The 16,815-nt window shown below is 37.7% G+C and overlaps 1 protein-coding gene across 1 annotated transcript in view; it reads left to right on the top strand.

Moving 5' to 3' along the window:
- The first annotated feature begins 16,487 nt into the window (after positions 1-16,487).
- The window catches only part of Abca12 (ATP-binding cassette, sub-family A (ABC1), member 12), a 192,608-nt gene continuing 192,280 nt past the window's right edge, over positions 16,488-16,815 (top strand). The window contains exon 1 of the mRNA XM_013017562.1: positions 16,488-16,556. Within this exon, the coding sequence (XP_012873016.1) occupies positions 16,488-16,556 (69 nt within the window). The remainder of the gene's footprint in view (positions 16,557-16,815) is intronic.

The following is a 16,815-nucleotide window of genomic DNA, read 5'->3' as shown; positions in this document are numbered from 1 at the left end:
TTATCTTGACAGCTTGTGTGGATTAGGAACCCAAAGTTCCTTATCTTGGCTATGGAGTCTGTCTTGAGATTGGCATCTATGTGTTAGTTAAGGCATCTGTCGTCTGAAACCCTGATAGAATCTAGAAGATTGTGCACTAGTTAGCTCAGACACATCATTGGCAAGTTGGCTCTGGTTATTAGCTGAAGGCCTCATTTGTGTGTCTACATGATGTAGTGGCTATCTCCTTCTAGAAAAGGTAACCCAAGAGAAAGAAAAGTGGGAGCTTCAATGTCTATTTTGACAAAAGCCTAGGAATCTCACACCTGGACATTATTCATAGTAGTTCTGTTCAGTGCAGGAAGGTACTAATCAAAGGCATGGTAGCAAGTTACTGTAATAGTCTTCGGGAAGTCCTCAGCTTATATACTTTCTCTTAATATTCATATTGGTTGTTAATGTGTTTCCCATTAACTATTCAAAATTATTTATTTTGTGCTGGTATTGGGGCTTAAACTCAGTAGCTTTTTTGCTCAAGGCTAATGTTCTACCACTTGAGCCACAGCTCCACTTCTAGTTTTTTTTTTTTTTTTGAAGTCTAAGGGAGAAAAGAGTCTCTTGGATTTGTCTTCCTGAGCTGGCTTGGAACCTCAACCCTCAGATCTCAGCCTCTTGAGTAATTAGGATGATAGGCACCCACAGATGCTTTTGGCCACTGGCACCCAACTCTCAAAACTATTTTTTTAAAATTCTTATTGTAAAGATGATGTACAGAGAGGTTACAGTTATATAAGTCAGGTAATGAGTACATTTTTTGTATATTTTTATTGTAAAAATACTGTACAGAGGAGTTATAGTTATGTGAGTAAGGTAATGAGTGCATTTCCTATTGAGCATTGTTACCTCCTCCTTTGTTTTCCCCCTACCATTCCTTCCCTCCCCACCTCCCCAACTCTTCCCTCCCTCCCCCAAGTTGTAAAGTTCATTTTCAACATAGTATCTTGTACATCTCATTGTTACAATGGATCAATCTGTATCCTTAGTTCAGCATTTTGTTATTTCCCTTCCCCTCCTAAATTAGAAAAATGTATATGCAAGATGCAGGGCACTAGAATCAAATATAGTGAAAACAGGGGTTATAAGTATATTTCCTTTAAAATAGTATCACCCCTCCTCATTTTCTCCCAGTTTTTCCCTCCCTACCCTCAAAAATGTCCATGTCCAATAGAGTGTCTAGTCTAGTGTCAGTGCTGAATTAGTTTACCCTTTGACCCTCAAAATTCTTAACAGATTTGCTTGCACATTAAATTAACAGCTTTTGAAGACTACAATTGCAGCACATTCTACTCTTGCTGTAACAAACCTTTATATTTTAATTGACAGAATTTTCATTCAACAGACACATAAGCAAGTTTCACTTTATACTTTATCTTGGCATTTTACTAGTATCTGAAAGGAACAATGCAGTTGTTAATAAATCCAAATGATGTTTTATTTATGTTACTGACAATGTGATTTTGCTTAAGTATAATGTACACATACTTGATGACATAGCTATTAATCACATACAGGTTTGGGGATGCCTGCAATGTCATTTCCTTTAGTATTATTTGAGTCATCTCCCAATGACTAGGCCACTGAACAGATTTGGGTCAAATAAAGAGACCAACTTGAGGATGTCTCCATATATGAACACTTTAGTGAATTTTGATTTGATCTCCATTTTTTTTTCCACTCAGGATCTAATGCTAAACTTAATATTCCCCAAGACTGCAGCTGTCTTGGGGAATATTCTAGATTTTCTGGGATCTCTTTTCTGTTTTTCTCCAACTGCTTGACCCCTAAGTTTCTTCTTTGTCAGAAGATTTTACATCTGAATGCTCATAGGCATTATTCCTGATGATGAATGGCCCTAACCCTTGGTTCAACAGGATAATCAATCTTGGAATTTTAATTTCATTATGCACATACACATACATACACATATACATGTATACCTGGCCATACAAAAAAATCTCTTTGTATAAGAAGTTCACAAAATCTTTTGTGAACATTTCCATCTGTTTTTGACTCTTAGAGTCCTCTCACAGAAATCCTCACCAAACCAAACCCAGTTCAGATGATCTGAAAGCACGCAGATACTACACTTCTCCTCCTCTGTGTTCCCCTTTTAACTCCTTCTCTCCTTCCTTTCATGCTTTTCACATAAAAGATTTATCCTTGGACACTGCTTAAGGAATGATTTTGGAGGAAATCACTTGAAACCAGTAGCCCCAACACATTCAGTAAGTGAGCCAAGAATGCTTCTGTAACCAGGCTGAAATCTGTTATATTGCTATTAAATGTGCAAATGAAATGAAACCTCTTTTTTCCCCCTTGTATCAAACCTTCCTTACATGATTTTATTTTTCTGGAAAACATGTAGGAAAAAGCATTTCTACCAACTTGGTCATTTGTTGTTTCATATATTTTTTGCAGCTTACATCGCCTCTTTATGAGTGTCTTTGTGATAAATGCTTAGCATTTCATATTTCATCCCTTCCCATTCCCTGGAATCCTCTTCAAGAATTGAGGATTGGTTCTATGATCTTGAAGTGTAGGAGCCAATGGGCCAGTGAGATTTAGGAAATGGGAATGTCACAAATTTAAATTCATTCTGAAACTTCAAATGTCACTGGTCTCTGTTAGAGTGATAAACTCTTTCTCTATCCTGGACTTATAACCCCAACAGTTTCTTCTGATGGTTGAGGGCACCATGCTGATACTCACCATTAATGGCCACTTGCCAAGGCCTTTTATTTAGAATTTTAGAAGTTTGCAGCTTTTTCTGTTTATTCAATAATATTTACAGTAATTGTTTATTACTTTCTCAGTTTTAGTATTTACAGTAACTGTTTATTAATTTCTCAGTTTTAGGATAGACAATATAATCTTATAAAGATAAATAGCATTAAAAATTATAGAAGGCTAATTATGTGACTTCTTTAAAAAGCCAAACATATTTTTTCAAAAATACTTTTGAAAACAATAGGGTTTCTTTTCTTTTCTGGATATGGGCAGGGAAGAGTGTTTTGTTTTGTTTGTCAGTATCAATATTTGAATGCAAGGTCTCCCGCTTACTCAGCTTAATTGCTCATCTGGTACACTGTCACATGAGCCAGGCTTCTAGACTGGCTTTTTTTTGCTGGTTATTTTAGAGGTGGCGTCTCACACTGGATTCAAACTATGATTCTTAGCCTCCTTAGCAGCTAGGATTATAGGCATGAGCCACTGCACCCTGCTGAAGTGTTAGTTTTTAAATATGGACAAAGATCTTCCGGGTTAAAATATTTTTGAACATCAGTTCCTATGATTGCTTAATTCCTGCATGTTTGTCAGGTCATTGGGGACTTAAGGTTCAACCTGAAAAGAACCATGTAGGATGTGTATAGGAGAATGGTTGCTAAGACTTTGTTTTATGCAACATGGGGGATAGCCAGGCAAGCCTCAAATCTATAATGCTGTCAGAAGGGGCAATCTGTAAATCTGTGGTGGAAGATTCTTTCTGTAGGCAGAGTCTGTTCTTCACCAGAGATGCTTCAGTACCTCTCTCATGGCTTTTTATTTGGTTGTACCAGATAATTCATGAAGACCTCTTTCTTAAGGTTAACTGATTATGAACTTTACTCACACTATGAAATATCTTCATAGCTGGGGACTTAGCCTAGACAAGTTGACACATCCAAAGATCAGCATAGTTGGGCCTGGTATGATGGCTCACACCTGGAATCCCAGCTACTCAAAATGTAGATTTAGAAGCCATAGTATAAAGCTAGCCTGGGGAAAAAAGAGAAACCTCATCTCAACAAAGAAACTGGGTATGCTGGCACATGCCTACCATCTCAGCGAGAGCTGGGCAAAAACAAAACAAACAAAAAGCAATCATACAAAATACAACAAAAAATTTAACGTCCTATCTGAAAAATAACTAAAGCAAAAAGGCTCAGAGACATGATTTAAATGGTAAAACACTTGCCTAGTAAGCATGAGTCCCTGAGTTCAAACCCCGCTACCATCAAACCAAACAGAAAACAAAAAAACTCCAAAACTTAAGAGGTCCTAGTGTTTGTCCTCAGACTTTGTCAGTATTACTCTTAGTCTAAATTTTGGTTCTTCATTCTTTTAATTATAGGGCTTAGTGTGAATATTTACCCAGAATTTTTGATATTTAAGTCATTGATTCTAACCTATAAGAGTCAGTATAGTCATTGTATTCTACATGTAAGAAATAACTGTTCCTATATGTCATACATAATGGTGTCAGTTAGCTTTGTTTGCTAGTTTGGCCTTTACATATAATGAAAATATTTTTTTTATTTTTTTTTATTTTATTTGTGAACATACTGTACAGAGGGGTTACAATTGCATGGGCAGGATAATGCGTACATTTCTTACCAAGCATTGCAGCCTCCTCCTTTGTTTACCCTTCCCATCCCTTCCCAGCCTCCCCCCTCCCCCCCATCCCAATCCTTCTCCTTCCCCACTCCCCCCCCCCCCGCACCGACGTTGTAAAGCTCGTTTTGGACATGACAACTTGTACTTCTCATTGTTGCATCAGATCCACCTGTATCCTTAAACAACTGGTTTTTCCCCATCTCCTCCACAAGTTATACTGACATCAAATATAGTGAAAGCAGGGGTTATACTGTGGGGGAGGGACATACAAAGCAACAAAGAGATAATCTTATAAATGCGTTAGAAACCATGCATGAAAGAAAAAACATTAAAATACATATCTAAGGGTTCATTTTGCTGACATCACATTATCTGACCTTTTCCGCTTGACTCATACATATACTAGATATTGCAAATAAGGGAAACCATGGGACCTATGTAATGAAAATATTTTTTACAATTTAATTTTATTGTCAATATGATGTACAGAGAAGTTACAGTTACATAAGTAAGGTAGTGAGTGCATTTCTTGTTGAACTCATTACCTCCTTCCTCATTTTTCTCCTGTATTCCTTCCCCTTTCAACTCCCCCGCCCCAGTTGTGTAGTTAAATTCCAACATACTGTCTTATCTTATGAGATTTGCTGTTGCATTCATCCTCATTTGTCCTTAGTCTCACTATTTTGTTGATCTCCTTCCCTTCCCTAATTTAGATAAACCTATATACAAAACCCAGGGTACCAAAATCAAATATAGTGACAACAGGGGACAAACCATAGGGGGTAAAAACACAGAAGAAAAAAAATAAATCACACAGTACATTAAAAATAACAACAGAGAAAAACCTCTTGTTTCCATAGCTTGGAGTTTATTTTGTTTAACATCATCTTATGTGGTCATATGTACATAGCAATTGAGCTATTGTGATCCTCTGCTAGGACTATCCTAGACATACACTAATTATTACAAATGAGAAACCATGGAATCTACATTTCTTTGGGTCTGGCTTACTTCACTTAATATGAAAACCTTCCAAAAAGCCATTGTCTCTTGATTTACAGCATATCCAAAACTTTGATGCTAAAATGATTTTCAGAATGCTGTGATCAATTTCCTTCATCAGTCTTCAGGCCAGATCAGTGATAAAAATATAGTTCAAGAGTTGAATGATAGGGAACAGAAGGGATGAGGGAACTGCGTAAGTGAGGGAGGTCAATCTGATTAAAATGTGTGTGCATACGTGAAACATCAAGGTGAATCCCTTTGACCAAGTACCAGACACTCAAAAAAAAGAATGACAGAAATGTACTACAGGTACATACTAGGGTATGGAGAGTAGTGGGAGGAAGAGGTAGAATACAGGAAGGAGAATGAATCTGGTCAGAATATGTACATATTTGAAGGTGAAATGAAGCTTGTGGAGGAGGAAGGGGGGTTGAGCAAGGGTGGTTGAGGGACTGAGTCTGATCAAAGCACATTTTATGTATGGGGATATGTTAAATGAAACTTGTACGAGACCCCCTCCTAGCAATAGAAGAGCATCTATTCATGTGTTCAACAGCACCATAAATGTACAATAGCCAAATGAAATCCACTGCCTTTTTTTCTTAGGACCCCATTGCAATGAAATCCATATTATCTTTACTTCTCTATACCATGTTAATAATACCAATAAGAATAATACCAAATCAAAGCTATCATATCTATGTGTAAATCTAAGAAAATTTCAGTTGTATCATTGTAAAATGAAATATATATATACACATATACATATAAATTGCTGTCACTTTCACATTAGAATATAAGGAGCTAGATAACTTTATTGATTTACTGAAGGTTAAATATTTCTACCATTGGTAACCACTCTATATTTAATTATTCATATGGGATCATCCAGATGAAACAAATAGACTTCTTCAATTTTTCAATGGGTATATGATATATGTGAAAGCATACTATTAATATAAAAGGCATCCAAGAATACAATAGAAAAATCAAAGTTACAAAAAGGTATAAAAAATATCAAAGGATATCATAGAAAAAAATCACAGTTCTAAAGGGTATTATACACATGTAGTGTTTCAGAGGTATAAAATATCTAAAGGTATCATAAATGTGAACATTATCAAGGGATATAAGTTTTCAGAGGGTGTCATAAATGTCACCATGTATCAACAGGTATCTTAGGATATCAAATAATATGTATCAAAGGCTATCACTGATCGCAAAGCAGTCTACACTTCTCACACTGCCTGAAGTATAAGGAGAAATAGAAGATGACTATATTTCATGTGTCCTAGTGAAATTTGCATTGAGCTTCAAATAATGGGTGTGGAATTAATCTCATTATTTTCTTGACTGTCATTGTTGTGGATGTTCCAAGTGAGCAAGCATTATTTTAGCCAATAGTAATAGTGATTAACTGTTGTCATCTCATGAATATTTTACTCCTTTAGGAGAGTTACCACAGTTTCTCATGGAGAGTAGTTAGAACAATGATTCTGGCATGTGGATGTAATGACTTTCTCTGAAGCCAGAAGCTCAGATGGCACCAAAGGTTCATAGAAGTATTTAAGACTGCTCATCAGGAGAAAAGAGAGGCACTTAGTTGTCCCAAAATAGTGTAGAAAGAAATAGAGTTTAAAAAAAAGGAGATTGAAGGAGGTAGAGAAAAATGATACATTCTACAAATTACTACCTATTACTCTCCAGAAAGGGAATAAATTACTAAATTTTTATTTTGTTTTTTTTTAATTTAAATTAATCTATGCCACCATTGAGATGAATTTCCATCTGGGTTATAAAAAGTGTTATCCTGCACAGATACATGAATTGGAGGAACATTGAGGCCTTAGATCACTTTTATGTTTTCCACAATCATTTGAATTTTCAGTTTAATTCCCAACAAATCTGTGGTGTAAGACAATCAATTATTCCACTTTGTAGACAAGCAATTGGGTTTCAGAAGCCAACTTGCCAACAAATGTGAGAGTGGCTGGCTTCAATATCCATCTCTTCAGGTAGTGTGCCTTTGTTCTTCCCCCCAACATTGTCTGCTTCTTTGTTATCTAAAAGCAATTCTTCAGATAAAGTCCTGTAGTAGTGTGGCCCCCGTGTAGTAAGTTAGTGCCTTTTCTTTCAGTGTGATTTGACATTTCTCACATGGCCTCTAGTTTAGGAAGGGGAGTGCTATGACAAATTGGCATCTTGCCAGTGACCTCATGGAGCTGCAGAGACATGGCATTGACACAATTCATTTCAAGGATTCCTTGTGCCACACAAAAGACTTGTTGTTTGCTCTACGCAATGAACTTCTATTATTGCAGGAAGACTGGAAAGTTGAGGGTCAAGCTGTAGGTGAGAAAGGGATTATGTATCCCATAAGAACTTCATTGGTAGAAAAGTTTGTGTAAGCTGAACAAATTTCTTCTTCTTTTTTAATTGTTGTTTATATATAGAGATCAAAACCAGTTTTCAAAATAGTTCTATAATCCAGAAAGAACAGGTAATAAATAACAGACTAGGCAAGGTGAAACTCACTGATGTCATTCAAATTAATATTTTAAATAGAGTATTTTTGTTGTTGCTGTTTATTTGTTTGGTGTCAGTACAGGAGCTTGATTTTATGGCTTGATTGGCGTTTTGTGTTAAGGGTGGTGCTCTACCACTTAAGCCACATATCTACTTCTATCTATTTACTGGTTGATTGGAGATAAGAATCTCATGGACTTTTCTGCTAGGGCTGGCTTCAAACTCCAATCTTCAGGTCTCAGCTTTCTGTGTAGCTAAGAACTCATTTTGTATTGCTTGTGTTTCCCATAGGAAAATGATTTATCTATAAACCTGATAGTCATAATCATAAGAACAAATATGCTGTTGTTCAGTGTGAGATGTTTTGAATTATTGTGTTTAGAAAAATACTGTGATTGAATCTATAGGCTACAAACTTCTATTCAAAATATGTGTCTACTTCTCTATAGCAAGACTTCACTGATACCATGGCCATATGCTGTGATTGTCTCCCGCTATCATTAAAGCCCTCATTAAAATGCATATCTACAGACACAGATGTTTCATTTTTATTGCATACAATTTTCTTCACATTTACAATCCATATATAGTTCCATAATAGTGGAAATTTTGTGACTGTTTCCTACATATTTATGCATATGCTTTGCAATCTAGCTATATATCTTTAAATAAATATACATAGATATTTATGTTTATATTAATAACTACCAAAGTGGATAGTTTTTATTGTGAGCTTGTGAATATTTTTTACCAAATTAAAGAAATACTTTCTCTTGTTCAGAAGTCAAACTATTAGATACCATAACTATAAAAAAAATCCGCAACAGTTGTTCTTTTCATTTCTTCCTGATAGCTTTCCTTGTCTGCTGTTTCAAGTGGTGTTTATTTTCAGATATCACTTTGCAGATATAGTGAAATATTACTAAAGGAGAACATAAAAAGGAGCATGAAAATGAATGGTTCTCTGCAGGTTGATTAGTTAGTGCTTAAGTCATTAGACTTTTCAAGTGAAATATTTTACTATAGATTTCAGTTGATATCATTACTAGTCACTTCTCTCAGTCTTAGCATTTCGAAGTAATAGCATACAAAAAATAAGTAGAAAAATTGTTTTTTTTACAATATAGGTTAGAATTTTAAAGAATTAATTTAAAGAATTTTCTGGTGGTTCACACCTATAATCCTAGCTATTCAGGAGGCTGAGATCTGAGGATCACAGTCAAAACCAGCCAATGCAAGAAAGTCTATGAGACTCTTATATCCACTAAACTACCAGAAAACCTGGAAGTGGAGCTGTGGCTCAAGTAGTAGAGTGCTAGTCTTGAGCATAAAAGCTCAGTGACATCATTTAGGTCCAGAGTTCAAGCCCTACGACCAGCACGCGCACAAGCACACACACACACACACACACACACACACACACACACATTCTCTCTCTCTCACACACACACAAATTTTCTAGATTATTTAAAATTTCTTCTTTAAGATAGTTTCTATTGTATTAAAGAGAATGCCTCTGCCACTTAAACCTATAATTCTTTAATATTTATAAACCTCTGTTTTTAATTTCTCAGAGAAGAGGCCAATTACTGAAGACTAAAACATATGCAGGTTGGTGTGAGGTGTGTGTGTGTGTGTGTGTGTGTGTGTGTGTTTGTGTGTATGTGTATTTTTCACAAGGAGAAGAATGGCTAGTAGGTAAGCACAGAGATAATACTTTAGGTTTTGTGGAGTACAAATATAAGTTGAGAAGAGGAAAACAACAATGGCCTTCATTTTCACTTTTTCTTTCAATTGAAACCTTAATGAAAACTTAAACGTTGACAAGGGGTGGACTGATCTTTCTTAATGTCTACCTCAAATCTTTCCTTAAGTTTTAAAGGGGAAAAAGTCAAATTTTACAGCTTTCTATTAATTTTCTCATTAAAGATGATTGTAATGTTATATAGTAAAATTAACATAGTTAACCACTTTAACCAAATAAATGGTTACTCTCCCTGGGTGAACGGGTGAGTAATTCTTTGCAAGATTGTCAGTCACTTTGAAATTCTCATAGCCATGTGACTCAATGGTAAGATAATCTGTTGGCTTATCAAACTGGCTCTCCTACCATGACTGTACTGCTTGTGATGGGAAATTCTGTAGTCTTGCACCATCTTGGTGGAACTAGTTGCCTTAACTTGGAGTGAGTCTTGGTTAAACAATGGTTTGCTTTCTGGTTTTGTAGATCTGATTTTTGCTACTTCTTTCTTGACATGATTAATCTGTCTACATTTTCAGTTGGGTTTCTCAGTGCTGATAAGCAGCAGATAATTCTCAATCTGATACCTTCCTTACACCTACCTACCTGCTTCATAGTACTGGCTATTAAGCACCTTACATTGCAGGTGGAGCTTAGGTAACAAGGTATTAGCAATCCGTGTCTCATTATCTTAATCCTTGGGTGGAGTCCCACCTCCTTGTAAAAGAAAGATGCTGTTATTTTTTTTTTTTGCCATGAGTTACCTTCAATTTCTCAACTTACTGTGCATTTCCACCTAGGCTAAATGCATGACCAGTCAAGTAGGCCTATTAGATATCAGACTATGCATACTTAAGGACCTCTGTTCCAATCACTGCTTTGATGACTATTAGTTGTGTGACCTGGGGAGGCCACCTGACCAACACTTGTTCATTTATAGTGTAGAGAGAAGAATATTGCTCTCATAGGTTTATTGCAACTATTAAATTCCATATAAATTTAGCATCTCATAATATGTTAATGTAAAAGTCAATTAAATTAAAAAAATATATATAGCTGGTGACTGATGTGATGGGCAAAACCCAGTTTACAGCTGTAAGAATAAAAATTATAGTTCTGGTTGCCATTATCATTCCTAATTTTTTTCCTTCATTATTAAATTCTATTCCACTCTTTTTTATTCAAAATAGGAATGTTAGGTTTCAAGTTCATTTTTGTGTTTCCCTCAGCAACATTTGTTGCACAATATACCTTTTTGGAAGAGTTGCCAGGATCTTCTCATTCTAAATACCCAATTCAGAGTCCTCTGTTCTTTAGCATTAGACCCCCTACTCTCCATCTGTATCTTCTTCCCACCATCTCTTTGATCTGGTAGTGCCAGAGTTCTCACAAATCATCAGAGGTATAGAAATAATCCTCAGCTCTAGGTAGTCCATAAGACATAGACTATAGTCAAGGTGCTCAGAGTGTAGACAGAGAGAGACTGTCCATGGTAGATGTTAATGAGCAAAGGTGTATGGGAAAGCAGATGAAGAGGAGATTAATTTAACTGGAGGGTGTTGGGTGTGGTGGGTGGAAGTGCTGGGAAAGGCTGCAGAGAGGAAGTTATACTTGAATCAGCCATTCAAGAATGAGCACTTAGCCAGACATCGGTGGTTCACACCTGTAATTCCAGCTAGTCAGGAGGCTGAGATCTGAGGATCAGGGTTCAAAGTTATCTTGGGCAGATAAGTCCGTGAGACTCCTATCTCTCATTAGCCAGCAAAAAGTCAGAGTGGAGGTCTCGAGTGGTAGACTGCCAGCCTTGACCAGAAAATGCTAAGGGAAAGAGCTCTGGCTCTGAGTTCAAGCTTTAGTACCAGCACAGAAAGAAAGAAGAATGGCACTGCTTGGCAGAGTTCCCACGTGACAAAGGCTGAAAGTGAGCAGTCCTCACGAACAGCACTGCAGTGCAGGCAGGAAGGGTGTCTGTAGGTGGGGAGACAATGCTGTTGAAGCTGGCAAGGGCTTAGGCTATGGAGTGCTTTGTGCTTAACCAAGGTATCTAAATGACGAGCCTCCTTCTTCTGCATTCCTGGAGCAATTATTCTTGCACGTTCATTTTGACAATACTTAAAAAAGAAATTCTGAAAGCATTTTATAGGCTCTTAACAATGAAGCTCTTAGGCTTCTTTTGTTTTTACTCCCCCCCACCCTATTACTACAGATTGAACCCAGGGTCTTATATTATTTAGGCTAACACTCCAGCATTTGAGATATACCTCCAACTTCGGTTTTGTTATTTCTTTGTTTGAGATGGTATCTTGCTAACACTACCTGGGCTAACTTCAAACTATTCATTTCCTTGCCTCTTGTCATCTGAGTAGCTGGGATTATGGATGTGTGCCACCATGTCTGGTTCATTTGCTTTTTTTCTTTCCATTTGTGAGTGATTTTTTTTATTAGTTTACATTAGTTATAGAGGGGGAAATTATAATTTTACAGTTCCACATGAATCCTCACTCTCCCTGCCTTTCATGCTCATTTCTTAAAGTAATTTCGAGGGATTTTATTATTCTGTTTTCATAATCTTTTGCTCCTTTCTGGGCTCTTCCCTTGGAGCACGGTCTGTAGAACTGGAGAGGGCATGGCACAAAGAGTTAAAGTATGGATACAAGGTATGAGTTTCCTATCTGCCCATCTCACTGTCGCCACTGTCTAATTTGAGTGACTTCAAACAAGTTATGTCACTTCTATATCTCACTTTCTCCCTTTCAAAATGAAGATAGTGATAATTCCCATATCATAGAGTTCTATGACAATCCAATAACTGCTTAGCAAATGTTTGCTGTCTTTATTCTATTTTTTTATGGTGGTAGAAACTGAATATATTCATAATTACATAAGCATTAACTGGCCACTTACTATCAAGAGGGGCTTGTGTTAGGTTTCTGTTATATGTACCTACCTAGTCTGGTGTTCTGTGATCTAGTAATTTATTTTTTGTTTTTTTTTTTAACTTGTACGGCATTTACATATACCAGGTTTTGTACCATGCACTCTACTTAATCCAATTAGTCCTCACAATATAATACAGTTTCTATTATTACCATCTTTTTACAGGTGAGGAAAGTATGACACAGAAACTTTCAAGGGAATTACCCAGCAGTACAGTCATCTGCTTACAAACTGCAGATGAGCCCGGACATGAACTTGAATACTCTTACTCCAGACTAAAGTATCTATAGCCTAGGTTATCTCATAACAGAACCCCAAACTAATGGGACCATATATCTTCCACAAAGCTCACTGGACACAGATGTCATTTTCTGTCATGTACCTCTGTTCATTGCCAGTCAATTCCCCTGAGTTAGTTGATGGAGTGTTTCAACTTGATTGAAAAGGAGAAACCATTTTTCTATTCTCAGCAAAACTAACTGAAATGAAGGTGGGCTCCCACTTTCACAGATTTTGAGAAAGGAGCCTATAAGGAAACAGTACTAGTATCTTGTTGCCCATTCATTATTTGTTGAGCTGTACACTTACACTTACCCTAATACTTTGGGGTGGAATGAAGTAAGAATTCTTAAGAGAGTGTGATGCATGTATGACCATTAGTTGTATGACTTGGGGAGAACTCTTGACCTACATTTCCTCATTCATAGTGTAGAGAGAAGAATATTGCTCTCACAGGTTTATTCATACATAGAACATATGTGTCAATATCAAGGTTGGCACCTGTTCTTTTCTAGTAACTACTTTTATTATTGCTATTCTTAATAAGGAATATTTTTTACTAAATACCATTAAAATAATGCCTTCAAGCCATATTATTACCCAATCTATATTGTACTGATCCCCCTTTTCCCTGATTTCAATGTGTATTACATGACTGGTTGAATGGCAAAAGCTACCACATCCAATGCTTGTGTAGTTCCTGTAGTCATCCTGTTGTGCAGCCATTGTGCTGTGTTCCACAGGCAGAGATAGGGGAAGGAGGAAGGCTCTAGAAAAGAGCAACTTTAGAAGAATGCCTTCGACAGGCGCTCTGGGCATGGTGCAGTCAAATTTGTACTGGCTTAAAACTTGCAGTTACCAGTGCTTCAGAATCATGAGATTCCAAAATAAAGCAATCACTCTCCCACTGCTGGTGAAATATGCACACAAAGAGAAACATTCTTGAAGTTCAGGTAGGTGTGAGGATTTCTCGCTTGATGAAAGGAAGCAAGGACTAGTTCCAAGGACTAGAATCAGCAGCAACAGAGAAAAGGAGTTTAGGTAGACTTAATGGCAATCATCTATAAAGACAACTTGCATCTGTTGGCCTCTGGTAGAAACATCAGTATGGCTGAGCAGTGGTCTTAGGTCGCAAGTTCTTGCTAAGACAGTATAGAGCAGAAAAGGCGAAGTCAGAGTGAGAGGCCCTGAGTTCAAGCCCCAATACCACCACAAACTACTTTCTCTCCAAACCAAAACAAAGCAAAACAAAATCTTTACTACCTGTGATGCAATGGATGCTTAGATCTTTATATTCATGATAGCGTAAAACTTGAAAATCTAGTTGTCAATGTATCCTAACTTAAAGAAACTGCTTCAAATTCAGTTTTGGAAAAGAATGTCTCATCTCTAATGAACGATGAGTGACAATTGGATCTAAGACACTGTGCCTTCAAATACAAAGGAATATCTGAAGTATATTAAATACCTGATAGGTAGCTTGGAAATAAATCTCCCCGGAAGTCATAGGTTGTAATAAAAAATACATTATCTTCATTAGAAAATTAAAGGTTATGTGTGAAGGTGTCTGGTCAAGTGAGAACCTCAACTAAAGTTAAACAAACAACCACACAACAAAGCAATTTGTGATTATACTGGAGAGGCAACCAGAAGCTTCTGGAAGAAGCCATGTGGTATATTTTGAGCTGACCTTGGACCTACATCAGCTATGTAGTGAGTCAAGGCTTTTTAACCTGGAATCACCTGACTACATGAGGAGGCTCTGCCTTGCAATGTCCCTCAGCTTGCAGAATCACACCCCCCCAATCCCATCTATCCTTACAACTAAGTAATGTTTATTTGTGGAGCATGCCACCAGTGAGTTGTAGATTGTGACAACAGATAGCAGTACAAGAGGGCCAGAGGAGCAGAAGCTCCAATCCAACAAGACTGAGAAAGCTAGACAACTCTCAGCCTCTGCACCTCAAGTGTGTTTAAGGAGAGTGTTATCTCAGGGATTTTCCACTGTCCAAACAAACAAAACAGAAATGAGAAAACTCACTGCCTTTATCCTTGTCGAGACAAAATTAAAGGGGTCATATTCTAGATATTCAGGACTGCCTGCCTGGTGGAGATTAGGTCTGGAGAGACAGGGCCAAAGCTGATGTCATGGGCATGTACCATCATGGTTCCCATCTTCCCTAGGCTGACTGCCACATCAACCTCACACCGTCGGCATAGCGACCCAGGCAGCTGAACCAGCATTTACGCTGGGTTGGAAGGGAAAACACAAGCAATGTTTTGATTTTACAAGTAGAGGCTGCATCAGGGCAAGGATTAAATGGGGACATCACCAAACCAGTGTTGGTTCAACTAGTCTATTCAGTTAATAGCAATTATCCAGCACCAATCATATATAAAGTACTGCGAAACGCAGTAGTTGTATACTCTCACTGAATTTTTTTCCTTGAGGAAAATGAGAAGTAGAAAGAATAAAAAGTGACATACAAGAATAACCATAAGGCAAAATTTCCAGTTTTGTAGAGGAAGAACAACAAAGAATTATGCTGGATTCAGTATCAAGAAGGAATGTTTTAATTAGGGGACCTTGGAAGGTTTCAGAGTAGCTACTCACTTGGAGGTGATTCTGAGAGGTAGAGACCTAGAGAAGAAAGAGAAGGCACCCTAAGCAGAGGAGGGAGAAGAAGAACCTAGGACAGCCTATGTCCTTTAACCACAGCTTCTAAATCACGGGGGAACCCAGTGCATGCATTTTATATCTCCTACCTGTCATTTTCCACATTATGTGTTACCTAGTAGATTGGGAGGTGGAACCTAGCTCACATAGTCCCTTCCCCCCAAATCAAACCATCAAATACGAGGTTAACGATTGATGCTTTCATATTTCATCTAATGATGGGCTAAAGCTATTTTTTTTTTGCAGATGAGCTCTGGATTTATTGACTTAGTGTATCTTAATGACACTTAAAATACTGCAAGAGTCACTGGGATCTGACTCTGTGCCCAGAGCCTATAAAATTCTCTCTGTGTCTTGTCTGCCAGAGCAGGCTCCATGTGTCAGGAAGAAGGCAAGGGAATGCAGGACAAGTCCTACTGGCTTGGCAAGGGTCCCACCTAATTCCTTATGACGTGTCTAGTGCAGGTGACATGCTTGCTAAGGTGTGGATAGGCGGCTAATTTCATGGAGAGTAGGAGGTGTGGGTTCACCTCTTTTTTTTCACAGTGGAACATTATCTGAATGATATTCATTCTCTCATTGAGTGTGTGCTTCACACAACAGGCAGTGACTGGATACCACTGTAAACTAAGCACAAACTACTGCAAGACGTTGATCTGGGTCCTGGTTTTCGAGGAAGAGCTGGTTGAGAATTGCTCCTTGCTCAAGGATTAACTGAAAGAAAGAAAAAAACCCAGCGAGAAAAGAAGAACTAGAAGCGTGGGTTTCCTACCCCAGGCTCTCCCCAAAAGCTATGCCGTGAGAAGTCTCTTGACCCATTGACCACACAGCAAACCGGACTAGGCATCAATTCTTCTGAAGAGTGGAGAACGACAAGAGAGGAATTTGCCCGTCTAGGATTTTTAAAGGATGGCTTCTCAGTGTCATCAGCTTCGGATCCTGGTGTGGAAAAATTGGCTAGGTGTCAAAAGGCAGCCGGTGAGTTTAAAAAGAAAAGGTGGAGGTGGGTGTGGGGAACAGGGAGATACTCCAGGAAACCTGAAATGGGATGTTAATGAGAGATAAAAAGAGTTGAGAGGTATTTTTTTAAAGCAGGAAAAAGATATTTAGAATTCATCCCTCCATCTGCCTTTTACCTAATGGGGCAAGTCCTAACATGGGCCCAAAGCAGCTTTTTGATTTCAGTAAATTACAAGAAGTAAATCAGGATGTGCCTTGGGCAAAACCAAGAACAGGA

The sequence above is a fragment of the Dipodomys ordii genome, unplaced genomic scaffold (assembly GCF_000151885.1).
Source record: "Dipodomys ordii isolate 6190 unplaced genomic scaffold, Dord_2.0 Scaffold1, whole genome shotgun sequence".
Taxonomy (NCBI): Eukaryota; Metazoa; Chordata; class Mammalia; order Rodentia; family Heteromyidae; genus Dipodomys; species Dipodomys ordii.
The sequence above is the reverse complement of the archived record's forward strand: the minus strand, read 5'-3'. Positions and strand labels throughout refer to the sequence as shown.